The sequence below is a fragment of the Podarcis liolepis genome, assembly GCF_965112155.1.
Source record: "Podarcis liolepis genome assembly, chromosome: Z".
In the NCBI taxonomy this organism is placed as follows: Eukaryota; Metazoa; Chordata; class Lepidosauria; order Squamata; family Lacertidae; genus Podarcis; species Podarcis liolepis.
Window position 1 is genome coordinate 36,634,205 of NC_139570.1, and position 23,189 is coordinate 36,657,393.

General features: G+C 47.1%; 2 protein-coding genes and 2 long non-coding RNA genes across 4 annotated transcripts in view; 2 read left to right on the top strand and 2 right to left on the bottom strand.

Moving 5' to 3' along the window:
* The window catches only part of LOC310698477, a 51,649-nt gene that overhangs the window by 21,543 nt on the left and 6,917 nt on the right, over window positions 1-23,189 (top strand). The window lies entirely within an intron of this gene.
* On the top strand, window positions 3,147-6,420 carry LOC310698485. Its single transcript, XR_014521556.1, has 2 exons — window positions 3,147-3,717; window positions 5,183-6,420. It is a non-coding gene; the product is annotated as an uncharacterized lncRNA (long non-coding RNA).
* Window positions 6,282-19,981, bottom strand: GBGT1 (globoside alpha-1,3-N-acetylgalactosaminyltransferase 1 (FORS blood group)). Its single transcript, XM_083485583.1, has 8 exons — window positions 19,700-19,981; window positions 13,071-13,204; window positions 12,473-12,535; window positions 11,194-11,244; window positions 11,065-11,100; window positions 9,929-10,063; window positions 7,061-9,262; window positions 6,282-6,705 (listed from the first exon to the last, which is right to left on the bottom strand). The coding sequence occupies exons 2-7, from the start codon at window positions 13,136-13,138 to the stop codon at window positions 8,578-8,580; spliced, it is 1,038 nt and encodes a 345-aa protein (XP_083341709.1). The 5' UTR covers window positions 13,139-13,204; window positions 19,700-19,981; the 3' UTR covers window positions 6,282-6,705; window positions 7,061-8,577.
* LOC310698420 (coiled-coil domain-containing protein 180-like) overlaps window positions 21,594-23,189 on the bottom strand; it is a 56,978-nt gene continuing 55,382 nt past the window's right edge. The window contains exon 39 of the mRNA XM_083485491.1: window positions 21,594-23,151. The gene's annotated coding sequence lies outside the window, so the exon portion shown is untranslated. The remainder of the gene's footprint in view (window positions 23,152-23,189) is intronic.

A 23,189-nucleotide genomic window follows, 5' to 3' on the forward strand; every position in this document is an offset into this window, starting at 1 on the left:
ATTGTGATATAAGATAATTAGAATATTCTTGGAAGTAACGAATAGGCTTAGGGGTAGAATAAGAACATGTGTTAGTAAATAGCAAGGATTAGAATATTAATAAAGGAGAAGAGGTTAGTAAATGATAGGAGTTAATATTATTAGAAATATGAATTTGGAGAACTGATATACAGGTGATATAATGAAATTCAGTTAGAGGAGTTTCGAGGAAGTCAGATATCAATTACAGATAGGTAGCCGTGTTGGTCTGCCATAGTCAAAACAAAAAAATTCCTTCCAGTAGCACCTTAAAGACCAACTAAGTTAGTTCTTGGTATGAGCTTTCGTGTGCAAGCACACTTCTTCAGATACACTCATCTGAAGAAGTGTGCTTGCACACAAAAGCTCATACCAAGAACTAACTTAGTTGGTCTTTAAGGTGCTACTGGAAGGAATTTTTTTGTTCAGATATCAATGTTATGAGAATTAGATAGCTGAAGAAATAATTTTTCCTGTGTTTAGTTTTATTGTATTGTAATGTGTTTTTCTTTGTTGTGTGTTTTGTATGTCATTTTTGTTATAAATGGGAAAATCAATTAAAAAAAATTGAAAAGAAAAAAAGAAAAAAAAGAAACAAGTCTTTATCTGCCAGCAGAAGGATAGCAAGCAGAGAGCCAGTCTAGCTTATCCAGAGAGAGAGTTCCAAAGTCTGGAAGTAGCCACTGAGAAGGCCCTGTTCCAGATCCCCACTAAGCCTGCCTGTGGGGGTGGTGGGACCAAGAGAAGTGCCTCCCCAAAAGATCTCAATGTCAGGCAGGTTCATATGAGGCAATGTGGTCCTTCAGATAGGCTGGACCTAAGCCATGTAGAGCTTTATAGGTCATTACCAGCACTTTGAATTGTGCCCAGAAGCAGATGGGTAGCCAGTGAAGCTGTTCTAGCAAAGGAGTTGTCTGCTTGTGGTCTTGGATGTGGGCTTCCCATTATGGGCACCTGGTTGGCCACTGGGAGAATAGGATGTTGTACTAGATGGGTCACTGGCCTCATCCAGCATGGCTCTTCTTTTTCTGAACAAATCCAATGAATAAATAAACTTTAAAGCTTTACTCCTTAGCTAGTGATGTTTGCTGATTTCAAACCTTCTACTTTAAGTGGGACTAATATTGGATACAACCCATAATTGCTATTGTGATAAAAAAATTAGCCTTCATATTCGCAAAACTGTTCATAGTAAAGAGGGGATTCTTCCCATGACTTCCAGTACTGTACTTGTCTGCCAATTAAACAATATTTAATTTAATGAATTGATTGTCTCCTTTTTCCACTGAATCATCTGCTGTTTAATCCATCGTGTTTACGTTTAATCAATATATTGCTAGACACTTACGGTACCTGCATTGGTGCCTTTGAAAATATTATTGATTGTAAAGGAGCCCTTCTGAGATACTGAAGGAAGAGAAAAGTAACACAGTTTCATAAACAAAAGTTACCAATTTTAATTAGAAGGCAAATAGAATCTGCCTCTCATTTTTCTTTCACTTTTTCTCTATAAGGATTGACAAATCTTACCAGTTCAATTTGTCCCAGGGCCCCTTCGGACTAGTGTTATTTTCTGTAGGCTGCATTCTGCCACATTATGTAATAATAGCACATTAGTGATGCATTTATCCTGGACCATCCACACATCATTCTGCTTTCTATGGCCACATCCGCATTCTACATTTAAAGCAGTATCATACTACTTTAAGCAGCCATGGCTTAAAGAATCGTGGGAATTGTAGTTTGTTAAGGGTACTGAGAGTTGCTAGGATACCCCCCACTCTACAGAGAGAGCTACGATTTTCAGAGTGATTTAACAGTCAAGCCTTCTTCCCAGGGAAGCTCTCAGCATCCTTTAAAAAGTACAGCTCCCAGGATTCTTATGGGGGGAATCCATGACTTCCGAGTCAGACCATTGGTGTCTCCAAGGCTGAATCTACACAGATATAAAAAACGCTGTGAAAATGCTTTTTAGAAAATTTGTATAATGCACTTAAAACACACTTCATACATTATGTTTGCAGCTGTATAGCAGAGTCATAGCTTGGTATTATCTACACTGCAGCCCCATCACCACTATCCATTTAAAGCACTATAATACCCAGTGCTGCTTTTATTTGGCAAAAGAGTGAGGGCTGGTACTCATATATCGATAAAAGTGTAATCGGTGGCAGCACAAAATGGTTGCCATGGACAGCAAAAAAAAAAAAAAAAAAAAAAAAAGAAGACGTGCCAGTGCTCCATACTGGTGAGTAATGCCACATTAAAAAATTCTCATTGTACCACTTTAAACAGTGATGTCTTCCCTCAAATAATTCTGAAAAGTGTAGTTTGTTGTATGCTGCTGAGTTGTTAGGAAGCCCCTATTCCCCTCACAGAGCCACAATAGTTCCCAGAGTTCCCTGGGATTGATTATTAAAGTAACTGGGAATTATGAAAAATAAAAAAATTCCTTCCAGTAGCACCTTAAAGACCAACTAAGTTAGTTCTTGGTATGAGTTGCAACTTCTGTTTCAGTGTATCTGAAGAAGTGTGCATGCACACGGAAGCTCATACCAAGAACTAACTTAGTTGGTCTTCAAGGTGCTACTGGAAGGAATTTTTTTAATTTTTTTATTTTGACTATGGCAGACCAACACGGCTACCTATCTGTAACTGGGAATTATGACTCTATGAGTGGAATATGGTGGTCTCCTAACAACTCTCGGCACCTTTAACAAACAACACTTCCCAAGATTCCTTGGGGAGAGCCATGACAGTGTTTTAAATGTAAAGTGCAGATGTCGCCTCAGTTGTTCTGCAATGCATTATCGAGGCCTGGAAGGGGCTCTCTTGCACCATAGCTGTCAACTTTCAGATTTGAAAATAAAGGATCAGCATCCTCGAAAATAAGGGATCAGCGGCCTCACCTGTCCCAGGGACAGTCTACGGGATATCTAACAATCCGGGATAGCAGCGGGAAAGGGCGGGAAACGGCGCTGGAATAAGGGAATTTCCCACAAAAAAGGGAAGGTTGACAGCTATGTCTTGCACTATAGGCACAACAAAAACAGGATACACACACACACACACACACCCACACCCACACACACACCCATAGCTGTCAACTATTTTTAGCCCTTCGTTTCCAGAGGTTGCTGCTCAAGACACCAACTGATGAAACACTGCAATTAAATAACTACAAGCAGCAAACACTTTTCACGCAAAACCAAGTCCAAGCTACGAAGATGCTGCTGCAGTTCTGTGTCTTTTCTCTCGTGCTCCATCTGTAGCTCTCAGTTCCACCAGGTGGGGCGGGAGGAAGGGGGGGGAGAAATAGCGCCCGAAGTAAACCCGCAGATCAGACCATCTATGCTAGTCTACTACTACAAATCTATGGGAAAAGAGCTTGCGGTCATTCCTCCGCTTTCCCCCTCTATGGTTAGCCCTTGGAACACCTGCCCGCGCCTCCGCCTCCTCCTCTTCCTCTTCTCTTTGAACTGCTTTCTCTATGCTTGCCCTCGCTCTCCTCTCTCGCTCCTCAGCAATTCATAGGCCGCGCCAGGCTGCCCATCTCATCCGGGTCCTTCGGTGGCGCAGCCGCAGTACGGCCTAGTGGGAGTGGCGGGCAGAGGGGAAGCCCCAGGCAGAGACGCTCAGTTTGGCGGCCGTGAGGAGGGTGGTGGCGGAAGGGCCTCAGGCTCCCGGGGGCTGAGGCTGGTGAGAGGAGGCCGGAGTGGGGCCAACACAGTCGGAGCTTCCCTCCTCCTTGGCCGGCAGGCAGCCAGGGAGGGAGAGAGAGGAGCTGCTTCCTTTGAAACCCGGGAAATTTAAGGGACATCATCAATAAGGGACAGCAGCGGGACACGGCGCTGGGATAAGGGAGTTTCCCGCCAAATAAGGGACAGTTGATAGCTATCACACACACACACACGTCATTTCTGAGACTGGGTTTAAAATCAGCACCTTCTTTAGCTCTTTTAAAAATATATATTTGGGAACGAAAACCAGGATTTACTATATAAAGCCCTGTTGGTTTTTCCTCTTAAGGCTGCTGGGTTAGAAATCACTTACAGGTGATGTTCCCTGGCAGGGATTTATTTAGATAAAGTACATAGTACAAAAAAGAGTTTGAAGCATTACTCTCTGAAATGTTGAGTAGCTGTGTTTTAGAAAGCTCAGGGAATAGGGTTGCCAGACCTCCAGGGATTTGCCCACTCCCTTCCAGGTGCAGGAAATGCTTTTAAATAAAAATAAAAGTAAACAACAACAGCAACTGCAATGATGGGTGTAGCTGAACGGAAACCAAAATGGCCACTTAGAACAGTTTCCTCCCCTGGGTGCCAGTTTTAACTAAAATCTGTTTGATTGCACAGGATTTAATAAAAATAAATCTTCTTCCCTCTGCCTAAGGGAATGTCCACAGCAGCATTTCACTCACCCCAAACAGGGAAGCTTAGCTCAATGCTTCTTGTGAGGCCCCTATAAACAAGTGAAGAAGACAAAATGACTGCTGTGCCTCCTAAAATAGCAGAAAATACAGCTGTAAAATCAAAATACTTGGATGCCACATTCAGGGAATAGTTTGAAGCATAATGCATTTCCCTTAAAAGCCAAAATCATATAAGCCTAGAAGGAATTAATAGCTTCTCTGGAAGCAAAGGTAAATACAATAATGGAAAAGCTGGAGGGTACTGCTGAAGCAGCTTCTGCAGCAGTGGATTTAAGTTTGAAGCAAAAATTAAGAGGCTGCTTAGGGAAAATAAATGCATTAAGTGTAAGCTTGAAGAAGTGGGAAATAGTCACTAAAGGGTTAATATACACAGGATTAAAAAGGAGGCAGAAGGAGATAATATTACAGGATTGATAATCCAGTGGTTTAAAACTGTTAGACATTGCCTGGAATTGTCCCCAGAAAATATGAAGAAGAATGCATAGAGTACTGCCAGCCAGTCTGCAGGATACAGCACCCCAAAGGGTATTGTTATGAGCTTCCACTGTTTTAAAAAGAAAAATGAGATTTGAAAGGCTTTGAGAAAGGTTGAAATAATAATTTGTGACAATAATCCAATCATGATGTTTTTTGTTTTTTGGACACTGATAAAATGAAGGGAACTTTGGCACATAATACTCAATCTGCAAGATGTAGGGATAAGATATTATTGGGCTTTCCCCTTTCGTTTAGTGACTGCTAAACAACACTCTCAGCCACCAACCTCAAGGAACCCACAAAACTATTAACACCACTAGAACTGGTCTGTCCGCCTAGGGTTATTGATTTTTTTGGATAGTGAATCCATTGGTGAAGTTGACCCAGCTCAGGAGCCCAGATGAGAGGGCTACAACAAAGCCAAAAGACCATGTAAGAGAATAACAGGACAATGAAGAGGCAGCATTGCACATTTTTCAGAAAGGTTACTACACTCTTTAATAAGCAGGAACTAATGCAGAACTGAAGAATGCTGTTTAAAAAAAGAGGGAAAAGGCTCCTTTTCTATAGAAGTGAAAGCAATCAAACTGGAATGACCTGAAAATATAAATATCTTGAAAGTACCCAGAGGTTGGGACATGAGGTTTACAAGAAAATATCCACTTTAATGTACCTCATCATTTACTTGTTTAAAATAAGTTTGATTTTTATGCTTATGATTTACTCTATACCCATAGTAGTACTGGAGTGCCCTCTACTGTTAAAAGAGGACACACACCAGGGTGTAAGTTCTCAAGGTTCTGGGTTAATTCAAAGGTTTTTTTCAAAGATGCGATACAAGTAGATTTTTTACAGAAGTAGATTAATTTGTAGAACCAAAGCAAAAACACGGAAAGCTTAGATTGGCAAAGGACACTATTGCTTAATGGCCAAAATGAGTACAGGTATTAAAGTAATTTCTTTTAACTGTGAAGGGGTTGGGAGATCCAATAAAATACACCATAATGGCAACTTATTTGTTCAAAAAGGATCCACATATAACCTTTTTGCAAGAACCCTATAATGCAGATAGGGGGGGAAACCCACACATTGTTTATGCAATCATGTGTGGGCCAAAAGTACCTCACGAAGACAAAACCATGCAGGAGGAGTGGGAGAAAACCACACTGAGCTTGCTGGAGAAAAAGTGGGATATAAATTCAATAGAAAAGCAATGTGTTATGCTTCCTGACATCACTGGGTACCCCTCCTGTGATATCCCCAGGTAGCTGCTCCAGGTTTGTGCCCTGGAATCTCAGGGTCTGGGATGCCCCATACCTGGTAACCCTATCAGGGATGGACAAATACAAGACAGTTTTATTATTGATTGCTATCCTTTTATTCAATACATGGCTACAACTGGTGTTAACAAAGACAGCTCTGCAAAAACAGGGTCAGTGATGGCTGGATTGATCCTTCCTCTTTGCAATAAAATTTCTTTCTTTTGTGCCCTATCTTGTTTATGATGTAACACTTCCTGTAGTCATTTAATGTTCTGCATTGATTTTCTTTGGCAGTTTCATGGTTTTGATTTACAATATCTGTTATATTATAATGACCTGACTTGCACTGACTGGAAACATTGGAGTCTTTCTGCCTCAAATCTTTTGCGGATACAAACAGTACTGAAAGTGCGATGGTGTCTAATCAACAAATAAGAGTGGGATGGGGTGGCCGTCCATCAACAGATAGGGTGTCATCACCTGCTGATGGCAACCTAAGCCAAAGCTCTGGACAAGCTGGGCGCAGGGACGCGGACTTATAAAAAATATTGGGGGGGGGGCCGGGAAAGCTCATGAATAATAAATAAGCTCATGAATATGCAAATAAAGTGGCGCCGCCTCCTCGTGAGCGAATAGGGGAGAGCGTGCTGCGCCTATTAATCAGCTCCGGAGCGGAAATTGGGTGGAGCTTTTGCTCGGGAGGGAGGGCAGGAGGCATGCAGCCCGACCCTGTGCATTTTGGGCTGGGGGAGGGCGGCGGTGGCGCTCTGCTGGAGGGGCGCCGGAGATTATTGGGGGGGCGGAGCCCCCCCAAACGAATTTTTGAGGGGGCTCGAGCCCCCTCAAGCCCCATGGAGTCGGCGCCTATGGCTGGGCGAGGGGGCGCATAAAGATGTTAAAAAGCATTGGGGAGAGAATTGTGCCCTGCGGTGCTCCACACACCAAGGAGTAGCACGATGACAGCTCACCCCCCCAGCACCACCCTCTGTCCAGAAAGGAACGAGCGCAGCCACTGAAGGACTGTGCCCTGAATCCCCACATCGGCGAGGCAGCGGTCCAGAAGTTTGTGAGCAACCATGTTGAAGGCTGCTGACAGATCTAAGAGAATCAACAGCCCCGACCCACCTCGGTCCAGCTGCCTACAGAGATCATCAGTTAGGGCAACCAGAGCCATCTCGGTCCCATGACCAGAGCAAAAGCTGGACTGGAATGGATCTAAAGCCGATGTTTCATTCAGAAATCCAACAAGCTGTTCAGCAACTGCTCTCTCAATCACCTTGCCCAGGAACAGAAGATTCAAAACTGGGTGGGAATTGAATAGATCTAAAGGATCTAATGATGTTTTCTTTAAGAGCGGTGCCAAGGGACAAATTGATGATGTCACCCAGGGGGGCCTGCAACTCGTCTGGACATGCTCAAATCAGCCAGGATGGGCACAAGTCAAGAGGACAAGTGGTAGGCTTTCTGACATGGAGGAGTCTGTCCACATCGGCTGGCAGTATCTGGTCAAAGTGGTGCAGTACTGGACCTGAGGACAATCAAGGTGCCTCCAGTTCTGCTATTGTATCCAAGTTGGCAGGGAGGTCATGGCGGAGCGACAGGACCTTCTCCGCAAAAAAGCTCCCAAATGCCTCACAGCTATGTGCCTGATTCATATTTAAATTTGGCTGTCCCTCTAGGGATGTTAGAGACCTAATTATACTAAAAAGTTGCACGGGGCGAGAGCTAGCGGATGCAATGGAGGCTGAGAAGTAAGACTTGTTTGCAGTCTTCACTACTATCTCATAGGTTTTCATAAACGCCCTATAAGATGTTTTTGAGGCTCCGTCACGAGTACTCTGCCATACTCGCTCTAGCTGGTCCCGGTTTCTGTGGGGTTGCAGAGGGTGCCTAGGTGTGATCTCATCTATGGCTGCCAAGCGTCGGGTATTCCAACCCTCAACAAGCTCAGTCAATGAGTCGCCAGGGGGAGCAGGATCCCGCAAGGCCTGACGGAATCCATCAGGGTCCATCAGCCTCCGCGCCGAGCCCAAATCGACTCATGGCGGGTGGCGGCGGGAAGTCAATCCTGGCTTTCAGAGCATAGTGATCAGACCATGGCACCTCCATAGAGGGGGACATGATCACATCTATGCCTGTGCCAAAGATCAAATCCAGCGTGTAGCCTGCCTGATGTGTGTGGCCCAAAACAAACTGGGAGAGCCCTAGTGTCACCATGGAAGACACCAGGTCCAGAGCCTGTGAGAAAGGGGTGGCACTCTCGGCAGGGGTTGGGGGACGTGTCTGATTTTGCCAACTCCGCAATGGATCTGGAGGTCCAAATAATTTGATCCCAAGGGCTCCTCTGCCCAGAAATACACAGTGAGGCCAAGATGGACCCAACTAGGGTCAGTCCCTGACCTCCTTATAATTCTTGCTCAATGATGAGACCCGTATGAGTCTCAGCTCAGGTGGTTTTGACTTTGTGTCGTCCCAAAGGTACTCCGGAGAGAGGAGCTTTGAAGCCTTCTGGGAAAGGAAGTGCCTGTTCAGATGACTCTCCTCTTGCCAAACTGCCATGATGCCGTTGGCCTTGTCTGCCAATATGGTCATGTGGCAAGCCCTGGTGAACTCGTAGACATTCTTGACCAGGCCTCCAAAGGCCGCCCCGCTATAGTAGAAGTCTCCTTCTTCCTCAGAGATGTAGGCCGTGGAAGCAGGTCTCCTCTCATATGGGAATGCTGTCCGAGAGGCCTTGTAGTAGCCTGGGTGGATCACGGCCACCATCTCCCCCAAGGTCTCTGGGCCCCACGGGTTATGAAACAACATGTCAATGTCCAGGCAGAAGAGATAGTCCACTTCTCGGTGGGCTGTATCTGAGATGTACCGGTTTATGGCCTCCATCCTGCGCATGGAGATTTCTTGCCAGTGGGCATATTTCTTTATAGGGATGAGGTGGAGGGTTCTCCCAGGCTGCAGGCGGACAACGGAGATGTCTTTGGGGTTGTCTGTGAAGATGTAGTAGTTCACACGGTATCCCACCATGAAGTACTGTTCAGCTGACTCCAAAAAATGGCTCACAAATCGTATGTATCTGAGCAAACATTAAAGATATATATATTAAGAGCAATTGCTCAGGGCAGAGTTTTTAAAAAGCAGATTTTCAAGCTGCACTGCTGCTGGTCAGTGTATGCAGTATTGGGTGAGATGGATCAATGGTCTAATTTGGTATAAGGCTGCTTCCGAGGCTCCTAAGGCCCCATAAGGCAGGAGCAAAGTAGGCTAGAATCAGACCAGGGGTCAGTGTGGCCTAGGGCTACCCATCCTGAAATGCAGCAGCTCCACAAAGCTATTAATCCTGGTTACAGGTAGGTAGCCATGTTGGTCTGCCGTAGTCAGAAAAAAATAAAAAAAAAATCCTTCCAGTAGCACCTTAGAGACCAACTAAGTTTGTACAAACTTAGTTGGTCTCTAAGGTGCTACAGGAAGGATTTTTTTTTAAATTTTGTTTCTATTAATCCTGATGGCTGTTCTCTCCCTCCACTGTTGGAGGCAGTAAATGTTTCTGAATATCACTTGGTGGAGAGTTACCTTTTAGGCTTGATCCAAGAGGGCTCATCCTATGTCCTTAAGCCCAGGGGTCTGTGCCAGGCACTCGTAACAAAGGCCTTTTATAACCAGAGTTGCTACAGCCCACATCATGTTTTAGATTTGGGCAAATGTGCAGACCTTCCCAACCCCTCCTGCCCTTTCTGCTTACTTTCCTACGGCGAAGGTAGTCATTCCAATGGTAAGGTTCAAAGGCTTGTAGATGCTGTCCAAGATTTCAGGGTTGAATGTCCCCTCCCAGACAATGGGGGCCAGCCACGGAGTCACAGTGAGCACATCAGAGCGCCTGAGGAAACCAGGAAAATAAAGCAATGCAATGTCAGAAGTGTTGATTGAGCAAATAGGATGCTACTGGTGATCAGATCTGTCAATTTCAGTTTCTTATTTTTCCTGAATATAAGTTCAGTTCTCCATGTTACCATCTGTTGTTGTTTTTTAAAGTACAGTACTCCGGAAACTTCATTTTTCTGCAAGTTTCCCTGATACACACACATTTTTCATATGCAATTATGGCTAATATACATACACGGTTTTGCAAAGTCACTTTCCCTAATATAATGAATTTCTGTATGTTCTATTCACTAAAATATACATTTTCAAATGCACACTTTGTCCCAGTACAAACATTTCTTCTTTACACATTACTCAGCTGGAGAACAGCACTGCAAAAATTCGGAGAAGTGTGAACATGCTTGCGAGTTCAGGAAAAGTCATCCTGGACTTCTATAAGAGGTTACCTCAAATAGTATTAATTAGACAGGCCTCTGAAGCCAGAAATTTATTTTAATTAGCCAGTATTCATGAATTTATTTAACTACACAGCACCAAGTTAAACTGTGGAACTCACTTCCACAGGAGGCACTAACTTGGATTGGACAAATGCATCAAGGGCAAGGCAATCAATGGCTATTAGCCACAACAATATCTCTGCTCTGCCTCCATGGTCAGAGGAAGAAAGGCTTCTGAATACGAGTTCTTGGAAACTGCAGGAGGTGAGATTGCTTGTGTGCTCAGATCCCGGTTGGGTTTTTTTATTGGGTTCTGTGGTTGGCCACTATGAGAACAGGATGCTGGACTTAGATGGGCCATTGGCCTGATCCAGCAGGGCTTTTCTTACATTCTTATTTACATTTAAATTTTTGTCTTATTTCAATTTTTATCACTGTTGAAACTTTTGTACAATGTCTACTGCTTTGTTGCATTTAAAAAAAACAACAACAAAGTAAATTTGTTAAAAGTTTTAATAAATAGAATATATGAATCGGGCCAGTCCTTTCTGGCACTTACGTCTGTTGCACAGACTTTGGCTGTGGATAAAAGAATCTGAAAAAGATAATAAATAGTCATATATTAGAACAAATCTCCAGAAGAAAGAAGCAGCAATTTTAGGGAAGAAGCAAGTGGAAGAGAACTAACTGTGGGAAAAGCTGGTGCGAATTCTTCTCTCTGTACTGTAGTTTCAAAGCACTGTCCAAAAAAAGAGAGAGAAAGGGAAATTCAACTTTTATTTATTCATTTGTTTGTGTGCATGTGTCTTTTTTTAAAGGTGTATATTACTTAATTGGAAATGAAACCTCTAGGCAATTTGCAAAAAGCAAACAAACATTAAAATTGTCAAGAAAAGGAAAGTTAAAAACAGGAATTTTTTTTTAAAGATGCAAAGTGTTATGAAAACAGTTTGGCTAAAAACATACTTAAAACACAAGCCTACATGTTCTGTGAAGATAGATTTGTCTGAACAAAAATATTTTCAGTAAGGAGTATAGTGAAGATGCCTACCTGACATAAATAGGCTGGGAGTTGCAAAGTAGAGGTTTTGCCACACTAACATACTGATTTCTTATAAGCGCAGAACAAATATTATGCAGTGCCTGTGACAGTGGTATTTCCTCCTATTTTCAAAGCTCCTACAGGCTCAATTTGTTTGACACCTCACTCTTGCAACCAAAAAACATAGAACTGAAGAGCTACAAGGTACTCCAAAGTTAATCTAGTCTAATTGCCTAGACCAGTGGTTTTCAACCAGTGTGCTGTGGCACCCTGGGGTGCCTTGAATGATGCTCAGGGGTGCCACAGGCAACACTGGCCTCTGTCCCTCTTTCCTTCCCTCCCTCCCTCAGTGCCCTCTCATCTCTGCCTTGCACAGCTGTTTGTTGCAGCTGCCCTGGCTACAAGCTCCCCAAGTCAATGGTGCCTCTGGGGCTGGCCAGGGGGTGCTGGTTGCCAGGAGCTGAGGCATCCTCGGAGTAAGCAAGCAAGTGGGCGAGGGACCGCAGCCAGCCAGTCCGCCAGCCCTTGCTGTTGGGAATAGGCAGACAAGTCCCAGGCCACTTTGGTGCAGTGTGAGAAGGCACCTCGTTTCAGAGGAAGCTCAGAGACCAGAGGCTACAGAGACGGCTGCCTGGAGGACTCCCAAGGAGAGGGGAGAGGAGAGGAGGCTGAAGGAACACTCCACAAGGGAGAGTGTTCGAAAAGGGGCGAGGGGCTGCCAGCTCTGCAGGCAGGGGGTGACATAACTGGGCTCCTGAGCCCCACAGGGGTGTCACAGAAAGAATGCAGTTGGTCAAGGAAGCCGTGGACTCAAAACGGTTGAAAACTTCTGCCCTAGAATGCAGGGACCATGGCTAATCACATAGCATTGGATGGAGTATTGAGGCTCTACAGTTTAGCCCCAAAATCTCACTATGGTACTTACAAGAGATCTGGGCATGGAAGATAATATGGAAGGTAGTGGGTCGGTCCTTTCCCAATGAAAACCCTGGGGACAAAAAAAAAGCAGTTAAAAGAGGCATAAAGGTTGTGCAGGACTTGAGAAATGTTATCAGGATGGGGGCATCTGCAAGGAAATGAACAATAAAATGGTCTTGTTGGACTTGGCATGGTGGAGGTGGCAGGCTGTACTTTTCCCCAATCCTCATATTTACATGGTGGGAATGGATTAGGTACTGATTAGTATTACAAGTGAAAAATACTGAATTTAATTCAGAATTATTTTTGCGTTCTGTGTTTACAAGACGCAATAAGGATTTAGCATAGGAGGCGATTTTCCTCAAAGCATGGTAACCGGCCTCATAGAGAACCATTGTTCCAGCTAGCTCAGTGTTGTAAACATTGGCTGGCAGCATTTATTCTGTGGCTTCCAGCAACTGGTACTCAGAAGCATGAAGGTAAAGCATAGGCATCATGGCTAGTAGCCACTGAGAGCTTTCTCCTCCATGAATTTGTCTAATCCTCTTCAAAGCCATCCAAGTTGGTGGCTGCTGTGAACAGGATATTCAGCAAAAGAGACTCACCCGATAAAAAAGGAGATGGTGATAAAGGTGAGTGCAAGGACAGATAAGATAAGTTTCTGAAGTTTCATGTTTCCTGGGTTTGAACAAAAGAAGAATTAAGGATATCCAAAGTCCAGATGTTTTGTAGGTTTCACCTAGGGAAGTAATGAAAGTGACATTAGAGGTGTGTTATAAGAATTCTAAGGTCTCAAATATAAAATAAATGTTTGTACATGTATAAGGCAAACACATACATAACTATATAAACCACGTGTCTAAAATAGTACAGGAGAGCAATCCTGTAGCCATTTTGACTCTCGCAGTGACCTCAAATATTCCTCTGCAGTAAGGAAGGAAAATGGGTGTCAGGGAACTGCCATCGGAGCCAGAGGAAGAGGGAGGGCTCCAGAGGGATTCCGGAGAGCGTCCCGAGAGGGAGAGAAGCAGCACATCTTCTGGGAAAGGAAATCAGTGTAGCACCAGTGGAGAAGGGGGGCAGATGGGGGAATCGGCGAGGTGGCTCCAAGACTCTTCGCCGGGAACCAGTGGGGAGAGCACGGGTCCTCCGCTGCCCACACCCTCCCTGTGCAGAAGGCTTCCGCGCAGGGAAGCTAGGCGGAGACTAAGCGTCAAAGAGCTTCTTTGCTGGAAGAAGTTTAAGAAACGCCCACTAACGGATTCTGCCAGCGACTGAGACAGTCACGGGCGCATGGCTGTCCAGACAGAAAGGGTTCATTCAGGCAACCAGGCAAGGGTGGCGTTGATTTACACACAAGCAACCCCTAGAACCATTACAGCAATCCGTTAGTCCCTGACGTTGCTTGTGCGTAGCCCCGGAGAGGCAGCAAGATGAGCCAAACAGGAACAGCCGAAGAGATGGAGCAGCCGGCCGCGGTCTGGTCGAGAGGAACCGAGACTTGGAGACGCACGTAGCTATCCTGACGGCATGGCTGGAGGAAAGACGGGCTCAGGATGCACAGGTCAGAGCCACCCCCATCGCAAGGAAGGTACCGGGGCTGGTACACAAATTTGGGGGGAAGCCCCAAGACTACAATGCTTTTCGAACAGAAGTGCAGTACACTTTGGAGCTGCAGAAAAATGACTTTGCTGACGACGGGGAGAGGGTGGCTTACATTGTGGGGCATCTGCAGGATGAGGCGAGAGAATGGATCAGGCCCCTAATGGCGACGCAAAATGATGCCTTGAAGGACCTTAATAAATTCCTTCAGGGAATGGACGCGATGTTCTCCCGCGATGTGGGGCAAAGCGTGACACGGCAGGAACTGATGAGTTGCAAGCAGGGGAGCCAGTCCATCAGAAGCTACTGGTCGCGTTTTGCAATGTTAGTACACCGGCTCGGGTGGGATCTGGACTCTGAACCGATACAAATGTTGTTTGAGGCGGGTCTTTCCCCCGAAGTGAAATACGAGTTGTCCCGAGTGCCCCGCCCACAGCCGATGGATGAGCTCACAAAGGCGGTGCTCGCGATAGGCGTACACCTAGAAGCGCGGGCTCAGGATGAGTGGGAAATGAGAGGGGAACGTTTCCATGACTACCGCATTCCTGAGATACCGGGGAGCCTCCCCAGGCAGCAGAGCCAATGGAAATTGATGGCGCGCGCACACACGAGGTTTCAAACTCCCGTGAAGGTCGTAAAAGGGAGGGAAAGGACTGGAAAACTACCAAGAAGTGTTTCCTCTGTGAACGACCAGGACATTTTGCTAAGGTCTGCCCTCAAAGGAAAGCCTGGCAAGGGATGGTGGGGGCAGCAGGACACAACGAGAAGGGGGAGGAAGAGCAGGCGCAGGGAAACGACAACGCCTGGCTGCCAACCAGCAGGGGCAGCAGCCAGGCCAGCAACCAATAGAAGTGCCCCAGCCTGACCCCCCCAAGGCAGCTATAGCCATAGAAATGGTGCTAGAACTCCCGAATGGGCACCCTGTCAAGGTTAAGGGACTGCTGGATTCGGGCAGCTCGTGTAATTTCTTCAGCAGAGACTTTGCTCTGGAGCACCAACTCCACCTGTTGCCTCTGGATTTTCCCTTGCAGGTGACAACCATCGATGGCAGGGAACTTCTGGGTGGGGAAGTGACACCAGACCCCGCCAATGCGAATGAGGGTTTCCAGGCACACGGAGACCATTGTCTTTCACATGGCCACACTGGCACGACCCCCAATAATACTGGGAATGAGCTGGCTGGCACTGCATGATCCAGTAGTGTCATGGCATCAGCGGTCAGTCACCTTTGGGTCAGCTTACTGCTTAGGACACTGTCTGGGAGGGGAGAACCTAAGAATGCTAGTAGCCAGGGTTGCTGGGCTGGCCGTGGAACAACAAGGGCAGGTGCCACCGCAATATGCTGATCTGAAGGAGGTCTTCAGCGAGAGGGAGGCAGATAGACTACCCCCTCCACAGGCCCTTTGACTGCCAAATCAACCTACTCCCAGGGGCTCAGTTGCCGGTGGGTAAGCTGTACGCCATGTCAGACCGGGAGATGCAGGAGTTGCGGCAGTTTATTGATAAGAACCTGAAGAGGGGGTTCATAAGGGAATCAAAGGCGGTGGGGGGCAGTCCGGTGTTCTTTGCAGACAAAAAGGGGACCAATCAGCCCAGGTTGGTCGTAGATTATAGGGCCTTGAACCTGGTGTCTGAACCTGTGACCTTCCCAATGCCAAGGATTGATGACATTTTAACCCGGGTGAGGCAGGGGGAGATTTTTACCAAGCTGGACCTCAGGGGGGCATACAATTTAATTAGGGTAAGGGAGGAGGACGAATGGAAAACGACCATGTTCACCCCCCTGGGGGCCTTTGAGTACTTAGTCATGCCATTTGGATTACAATCGGGCTCCGCCTGTTTTCAAGGATTCATGCACCACGTGTTGGGGCCCCTGCTGTACAAGAATTGCGTAGCCTTTTTGGATGACGTCTTAATCTACTCGGACAATGAGAAGCAACACGTCAGAGACGTCAGGGAAGTGCTACAGAGACGGCAGAAGAATCAGTTGTGGGTCAAGCTGGAAAAATGCCAATTTCACGCCAGGGAAGTCGAGTTTCTGGGGTACAAGTTGTCAGACAAGGGCCTAGCTATGGACCCAGGCAAGGTGAAGGCAGTGCTGGAATGGAAAGCCCCCAAAACCCGGAAAGATGTGCAAAGGTTCTTAGGCTTCAGCAACTTCTACAGGAAGTTCATAAAGAACTTCGCTCACTTGACAGCACCCATAACAGATTGTCTCAGTAGCAAAAAGAAGTTCGCGTGGACAGAAAGTGCCCAGCAATCCTTTGAAAGGCTGAAGAAGGCGTTCGCTTCGGAAGAGCAGCTCCTGCACGTTGATCTGGAGAAGCCCATGAGACTGGAGACGGACGCGTCCGACCGAGCTGTGGGAGCGGTCCTTTTGCAGCCCGGGGCTAAGCAGGACTGGAGGCCGTGTGCCTTTTTCTCAAGGAAGCTGAGCAAGTCAGAGCAAAACTACACAGTGTATGACCGCGAACTGCTTGCGATCTACGTGGCGTTTTGACAATGGAGACATCTGTTGAGGGGCAAGGCACAAGATCCAGGTTTGTACTGACCACAAGAACTTGGAATACTGGCGGACCGTGCGAGTGCTCAACCAGAGACAGGTTCGATGGGCCCAGGAGATCAGATACGTGCCGGGAGCGGAAAACGTAAGAGCAGATGCTCTCTCCCGGAAACCAGAATACCTGGAGGGAGAGGGACCACCGGAAACCCGACACGTGTATCCCGAGGACCAATGGGTGTGTGGGGGAACGTTGGTTGGGAAACGAGAACTGGCAGGGCTTACCAGAGACGACGCGTTCGCTCAAGCAAAAATCAGGGAACTCCGGGACGGAAGGGAAGACCATGGAGGGTTTGAGGAAAAGACTGCACGTGGCTCCTTCGAGGGTAATCTTGGACCGCGGGAAACAACTTACTTCCAGGTTCTGGAGGAAGCTCATGAGCTTGCTACAGGTCGAGGTGAGCTTCTCGACGGCCAGACACCCCGAAACCAACGGGCAAGCAGAGAGAGCGAACAGTATACTCCAACAATACCTACGCTGCTACGTCAGCGAGAGACAGAACGATTGGGTAGAGAAATTAGCTTTGGCTGAATTTACGTACAATAACGCGGAACACATGTCCACAGGAATGAGCCCGTTCATGGCCAATTATGGGTGTCACCCCAGGGCCTTCCCGGGAAGGGGGGAGGAAGCATGGAGTGTACCCGCGGCCAAGCAGTTTGTAGAAGAAATGGAGGCCTTGCACCAACAACTCAAGATGAACTTGGAGCAGGCCAAGGAAGTTTACAAAAGGCAGGCGGACAAGCACCGTAGGGAGGGGGAGGCCATACGGGTAGGAGACCGGGTGTGGTTGTCAACCCAAGGGTTACCCCTAAAGGGAGGGTGCAAGAAGTTGCAGCCGAGGCGGCTGGGGCCTTTTGCGGTAGCACAGCAGGTGAACCCAGTGGCGTTCAAACTCAAGTTGCCAGACAGCATGAAGATACATCCGGTGTTCCATAGGTCACTACTCACACCGTACAAGGAAGGGCGAGAGTTTCCGGGGCGGGCGGGAGGAATCACCACCCACCCGAGGGTAGAGGAGAGGGAACACTGCAACCAAGCCACGGAAATCCTCGATTCAAGGTGGCGAGGTCGGCAGGTGGAGTACTTGGTAGCTTGGGAGGGAGAACCCAGGTCAGAAAACACGTGGGTTCCCGCTGAGTCAATCAATGACGGGTATCTGGTGGAAGAATTCCACAGTTTGTTTGCAGATAAGCCAAAACCACTAGTGAGATATTGGGAGGAAGAATTTGGAACCACAGATGACAAAGGGGACTTTGTGGGTTTTCTAGCCTCCGAAGAGGAGGGAGGCGGGGTGTCAGAGGGAGAAGAATCAGAATCCCCCCACTCTGCGGGGAGAGATCGGAGCGGGTGGGAGGCTGGTTTTGAATCCTCAGAGGATGGTGACAGCTCCTTCAGGGGATTCCCCGCGTAGTCGGCCGAGGAAAGAGACAAGGTTGTATTGGAAAATCGCGCTGGGGTGGAGGGGGTCCTGGGGAGGAGGTGGATGTCAGGGAACTGCCATCGGAGCCAGAGGGAGAGGGAGGGCTCCAGAGGGATTCCGGAGAGCGTCCCGGGAGGGAGAGAAGCAGTACATCTTCTGGGGAAGGAAATCAGCGTAACACCAGTGGAGAAGGGGGGCAGATGGGGGAATCGGCGAGGTGGCTCCAAGACTCTTCGCCGGGAACCAGTGGGGAGAGCACGGGTCCTCCGATGCCCACACCCTCCCTGCGCAGGGAGGCTAGGGGGAGACTAAGCGTCAAAGAGCTTCTTTGCTGGAAGAAGTTCAAGAAACACCCACTAACGGATTCTGCCAGCGATTGAGACAGCCACGGGCGTGTGGCTGTCCAGACAGAAAGGGTTCATCAGGCAACCAGCCAAGAGTGGCGTTGATTTACACACAAGCAACCCCTAGAACCATTACAGTGGGGAAAGCCTTTCCATTCTCTTTTTGCTTACAAAATTGCTGGAGGGCATGAGATGGAGGCCAAATCTTCAGTCAGGGCGGGTATCAGCTTTGAAATAAACACTGCACCTCAATGAACTGTGTGTGCAGATGTGATGCTTTACTTCCTGTTGCACTATGGAACTTGTGAGAAAATATGAAGCGAGATTAGATTTCCTGACTCTTGTGTATATTTGGTTTGTCTGTGTGTGTTTGCATCTCTCTTTATAGATTTTTGCACACAGCAGCCCATAAAATCCTCCCGCTTTCTTTTTTTACTGAGCTGCTCTCTGCTGGGAGGCATTTGCAGCAAGGAAAAGGGCATATGAGCACTGAGAAGCTTCTCTCTACCCCCATTTCCACTGTTTGGCTTAAAAGGCAGCCATGGGAGGAAGCTTTAAAAGGAAAATTATCCCACGTAAAAAGGTAAAGGCAAAGGACCCCTGGACGGTTAAGTTCAGCAGGACTAAACAGCTTCGGGTGCAACAGGACACCATGAGAAGTGCAAGAGCGCACAGAAACACCATTTACCTTCTCACCACAGCAATACCTATTTGTCTACTTGCATTGGCATGCTTTCAAACTGATAGGCTGGCAGAAGCTGGGACAGAGCAAAGGGAGCTCACTCCGTCATCCGATCGGTAAGCCTAAGAGTCCTGGTGGTTTACACCACAGTGCCTCCTGCATCCCCTCTTTTTACCTTTACCTCCCACCTTTTACCACTCCCTCTTCATAGCTCAGAGATTCAAGAGAGCTGAGAAGTTACTTCATCTCACCCCCTTCTAAAAAACCCCCCCATGGAATGATGAAACACCTCTCTAGAGTACTTAACCTGGTGCTTAAAGTTGATTTGAAATAGTTGGAATATTTATTTTGTAGTTTAAACAGCAGCCATCCATTTTATTTTGTTGAACTCTTAATTTAAAATAGGCATTAATGAGGGAAATGGCTGTCTGCTTTTCTGCCGCCTTCTTGGAGCCGTTCAATGTTTTTTATATCCCTCTGGTTGGGTGTGTGTTATAGAAAGGTTATTGCTGGCTGTTCATCCTGTTGGCTGGACACTGCAGCGTTTTATCTTTCCTGCCTCAGACCCTAAAATTTCCGATACCAAGGCCTAACTCCAAAGTCTAGGAAAAGATTTGCTTACCAGAAAGAAGGAAATCAGCGAAGAGACTGTGAACTCGGTGGCAGCTCCCTGGAGCAAGGCAGTCAAGATGACCTCAGCATTTAAGGTGTGTTTACAGCTGAAAATTCAGGCTTCTTTCTTCCGATCCCTGTGTTCATATTTATGGCCAGTGGTGCCTCTAGTTCCTTGCCGGAAGCCGATATGGTACAGACCACATCCTTTTGTTGTGTGGTGAACCAGCAGGAAAATTTCGAAAGGCAGTATCTCACATGGCTTGAGTTCCCCCCCCCCCCATTCCTTAGCCACCCACTTCATGCATTAGTCATTTCCCATAAATGATGTCTGCCTATCTACCCTAGGAAACATTCTACTTTATTCATCCTGCAGCTAGGCTGTTATGAGTTCTGCTTTTTCCTGGCATGCCTTGTGAGAAGCTAATGGACTAATTCTTGTCCGGAAATGCATTTTGCCCACACTTAGAGCTTTCTGTGAAAACAGCCACTTCCCTTGTGCTGTGACTATTGCCTAGATTTCTGCTTTTGCTTTTGTTTCATTTCTCTCTACAGTGGTACCCCGCAAGACGAATGCCTCGCAAGACGGAAAACCCGCAAGACGAAAGGGTTTTCTGTTTTGGAGGCGCTTCGCAAGACGAATTTCCCTATGGGCTTGCATTGCAAGACGAAAGCCCATAGGGAAATGCTGGCGGTCGGGAGCAAAGACTTTCGCCCACAGCCGGCCTTCAGAAGAGGACCTCTTCTGGAGGCCGGCGGGGGGCAAAAGTCTTTGCTCCCCCCCGCCTGCCTCCCCCCCCCCGCCTGCCCCGGGCGATCTTAAAATGCTGGCGGGCGGGAGCGAAGCGTTCGCTGCCGACCCCCAGCATTTTAAAATCTCCCCCTGTCCTGGGGAGATTTTAAAATGCTAGGGGTCGGGAGCGAAGCGTTCGCTGCCGACCCCCAGCATTTTAAAATCTCCCCGGGACAGCAGAGACTTCTCTGTCCCGGGGAGATTTTAAAATGCTGGGGGTCGGGAGCGAAGCACTGCCGACCCCCAGCATTTTAAAATCTCCCCCTGTCCCGGGGAGATTTTAAAATGCTGGGGGTTGGGAGTGAAGAGTTCGCTGCCGACCCCCAGCATTTTAAAATCTCCCCGTGTCCCGGGGAGATTTTAAAATGCTGGGGGTCGGGAGCGAATCTCCCCGGGACAGCAGAGACTTCTCTGTCCCGGGGAGATTTTAAAATGCTGGGGGTCGGGAGCGTTCGCTGCCGACCCCCAGCATTTTAAAATCTCCCCCTGTCCCGGGGAGATTTTTAAATGCTGGGGGTTGGGAGCGAAGCGTTCGCTGCCGACCCCCAGCATTTTAAAACGCTGTTCCGAAGCGGGGTGGGGGGGCGGGAACACCTGCCCCAGCCGCCCCACTTCGGAACGCTGTTCCGGGGCGGGGCGGGGGGGCGGGAACACCTGCCCCGCTTCGGAACGCTGTTCCGAAGCGGGGCGGGGGCGGGAACACCTTCTGAAGGCGGGCAGGGGGCGAAAGTCTTTGTCCCCCCTGCCTGCCTTCCCAGGGGCTTTTAAATCGCCCCGGACAGTGGAGAAATCCTCCGCTGTCAGGGCGATTTTAAAATGCCGCCCGCCAGCATTTTAAGATCGCCCCGGACAGCGGAGAAGTCCTCCGCTGTCCCGGGGTTTTTTAAAATGCTGGGGGTGGGAAGAAAAGCCCTTGTCCCCCCCCCCCCCAGCCTTCAGAAGAGGTCCGGGGACAGACTGTCCCCGGACCTGGTCTGAAGGCGGTTTCCCTAGGAACGCATTAATTGATTTTCAATGCATTCCTATGGGAAACCGTGCATCGCAAGACGAAAAAACCGCAAGACGAAGAGACTTGCGGAACGAATTAATTTCGTCTTGCGAGGCACCACTGTACTGTATATTTTGTTGCATCTATATTTTCAGCCCAGCCCAAAAGGTTCAGGTCTGTAAAAAAAGTTGAGAATTGGCTGCCCACTTACTGCCAAGCCAGATTTAAGGTTCCTGTGTTAATTTACAAAGCACTGAACCACTTAGGTCCATGGTACCTCAGAGACCACATGAACCCTTAAATCCTAGCTCAGTCACTGAGATCACCTGCAGGAACATAGGTGGTTCCACAAATTAACTGGTGAGGCTCATTTGACAAGAAAACCAGCCTTAGATGTCAATGGCCCAGTCAACAGATTTAGCGGGCACCTTCTGTGCCACCTTTTAAACGCCTGCTGATAACTCTGTTTCGCCAGGCCTACGCAGACAACTAAGAAAATATCCTTCCACAATACAGTGGTACCTCTGGTTACGTACTTAATTCGTTCCAGAGGTCCTTTCTTAACCTGAAACTGTTCTTTACCTGAAGCACCACTTTAGCTAATGGGGCCTCCTGCTGCCGCCGCCGCGAGATTTCTGTTCTCAACCTGAAGCAAAGTTCTTAACCCGAGGTACTATTTCTGGGTTAGCGGAGTCTGTAACCTGAAGCATATGTAACCCGAGGTACCACTGTAATTCATTGGCTTTTAGTGCGTGGTTTTATGTTTTTATTGTTGTAAACTGTATTGATACATTTTAATGACATAACAGTACATACATATTTATATAATTAATTAATTGACTGATTGATTGATTAATTATATAAAATCCCCAGAGGGCAGGAGGGAGCAGCAAACCCCTTGAGCTGTTGATTTGCTGCAGGGACTGAAACCCATGGAGTTGACTTGCCAGGCAGGTTCAGCAGGAATTTCTTTTAGTCTTAATGAAACTATTTTTTAGTCAACATTTCCTTATACAATACCTTACTCTGGAAAAACAGGGTCATAGAGTGTGAGCTATAGATGAGGGGGGAATCGGTTCCAGCTCTCATTTAAAGGGTAACATATCTAATCTGCACTTTCTGAAACAACGTATAAACCAATACTGTACACAAAATTGTGCATACTATGGAAAACTGCTCTGCAAAATTGTGCATATTAGGGGAAATTCCATAAAAGAACGTGTATATTAGGAAAAGAATTGCACTAGAATGCTTATGAACTTTCATGGGTTTAAAATAATAATTTCAAACTTATGTAGAAATGTGGAGAACTGAATTTAAGATTAGAAAAATGAGAAACTGAGAGAAACTGATCGATTTGCCCATCCCTATGAAGGCTTCTTCTCTTCACTCTGTGTACTTCCATGAGCAGGAAAGAGGTGATGAAACTGGAGAAAAACCTCAACAGAAAAACACAAATCCTCTTCCACTTAATTCACATTTCCCAAAACAACTCATGAAATGAAACTTGTCTCTCCTTCCAAATCCACTCTTTTCCAATGCAGTTCTCCAACCAAATAACATGTACTAAAATGTGTATATCAGGGGAAAGTGTGCATAAGGACTGTTGGGCAAAAAGATACCTGCATTGTAGGGGGGGTTGGACTAGATGACCCTCAGGGTCCCTTCCAGCTCTGCAATTCTATGGTATTGGTGAAAATGACACAGAAAAATATATTC

Coding starts and splice junctions, on each gene's coding strand:
- GBGT1 (XM_083485583.1), bottom strand. CDS start 13,138: ATGAAACTTCAGAAACTTATCTTATCTGTCCTTGCACTCACCTTTATC. Junction 11,245..12,472: donor CTTCCATGCCCAGATCTCTT/GTAAGTACCATA, acceptor TTTTTTGGACAG/TGCTTTGAAACTACAGTACA. Junction 9,263..9,928: donor ACTACCTTCGCCGTAGGAAA/GTAAGCAGAAAG, acceptor ATGTTTGCTCAG/ATACATACGATTTGTGAGCC.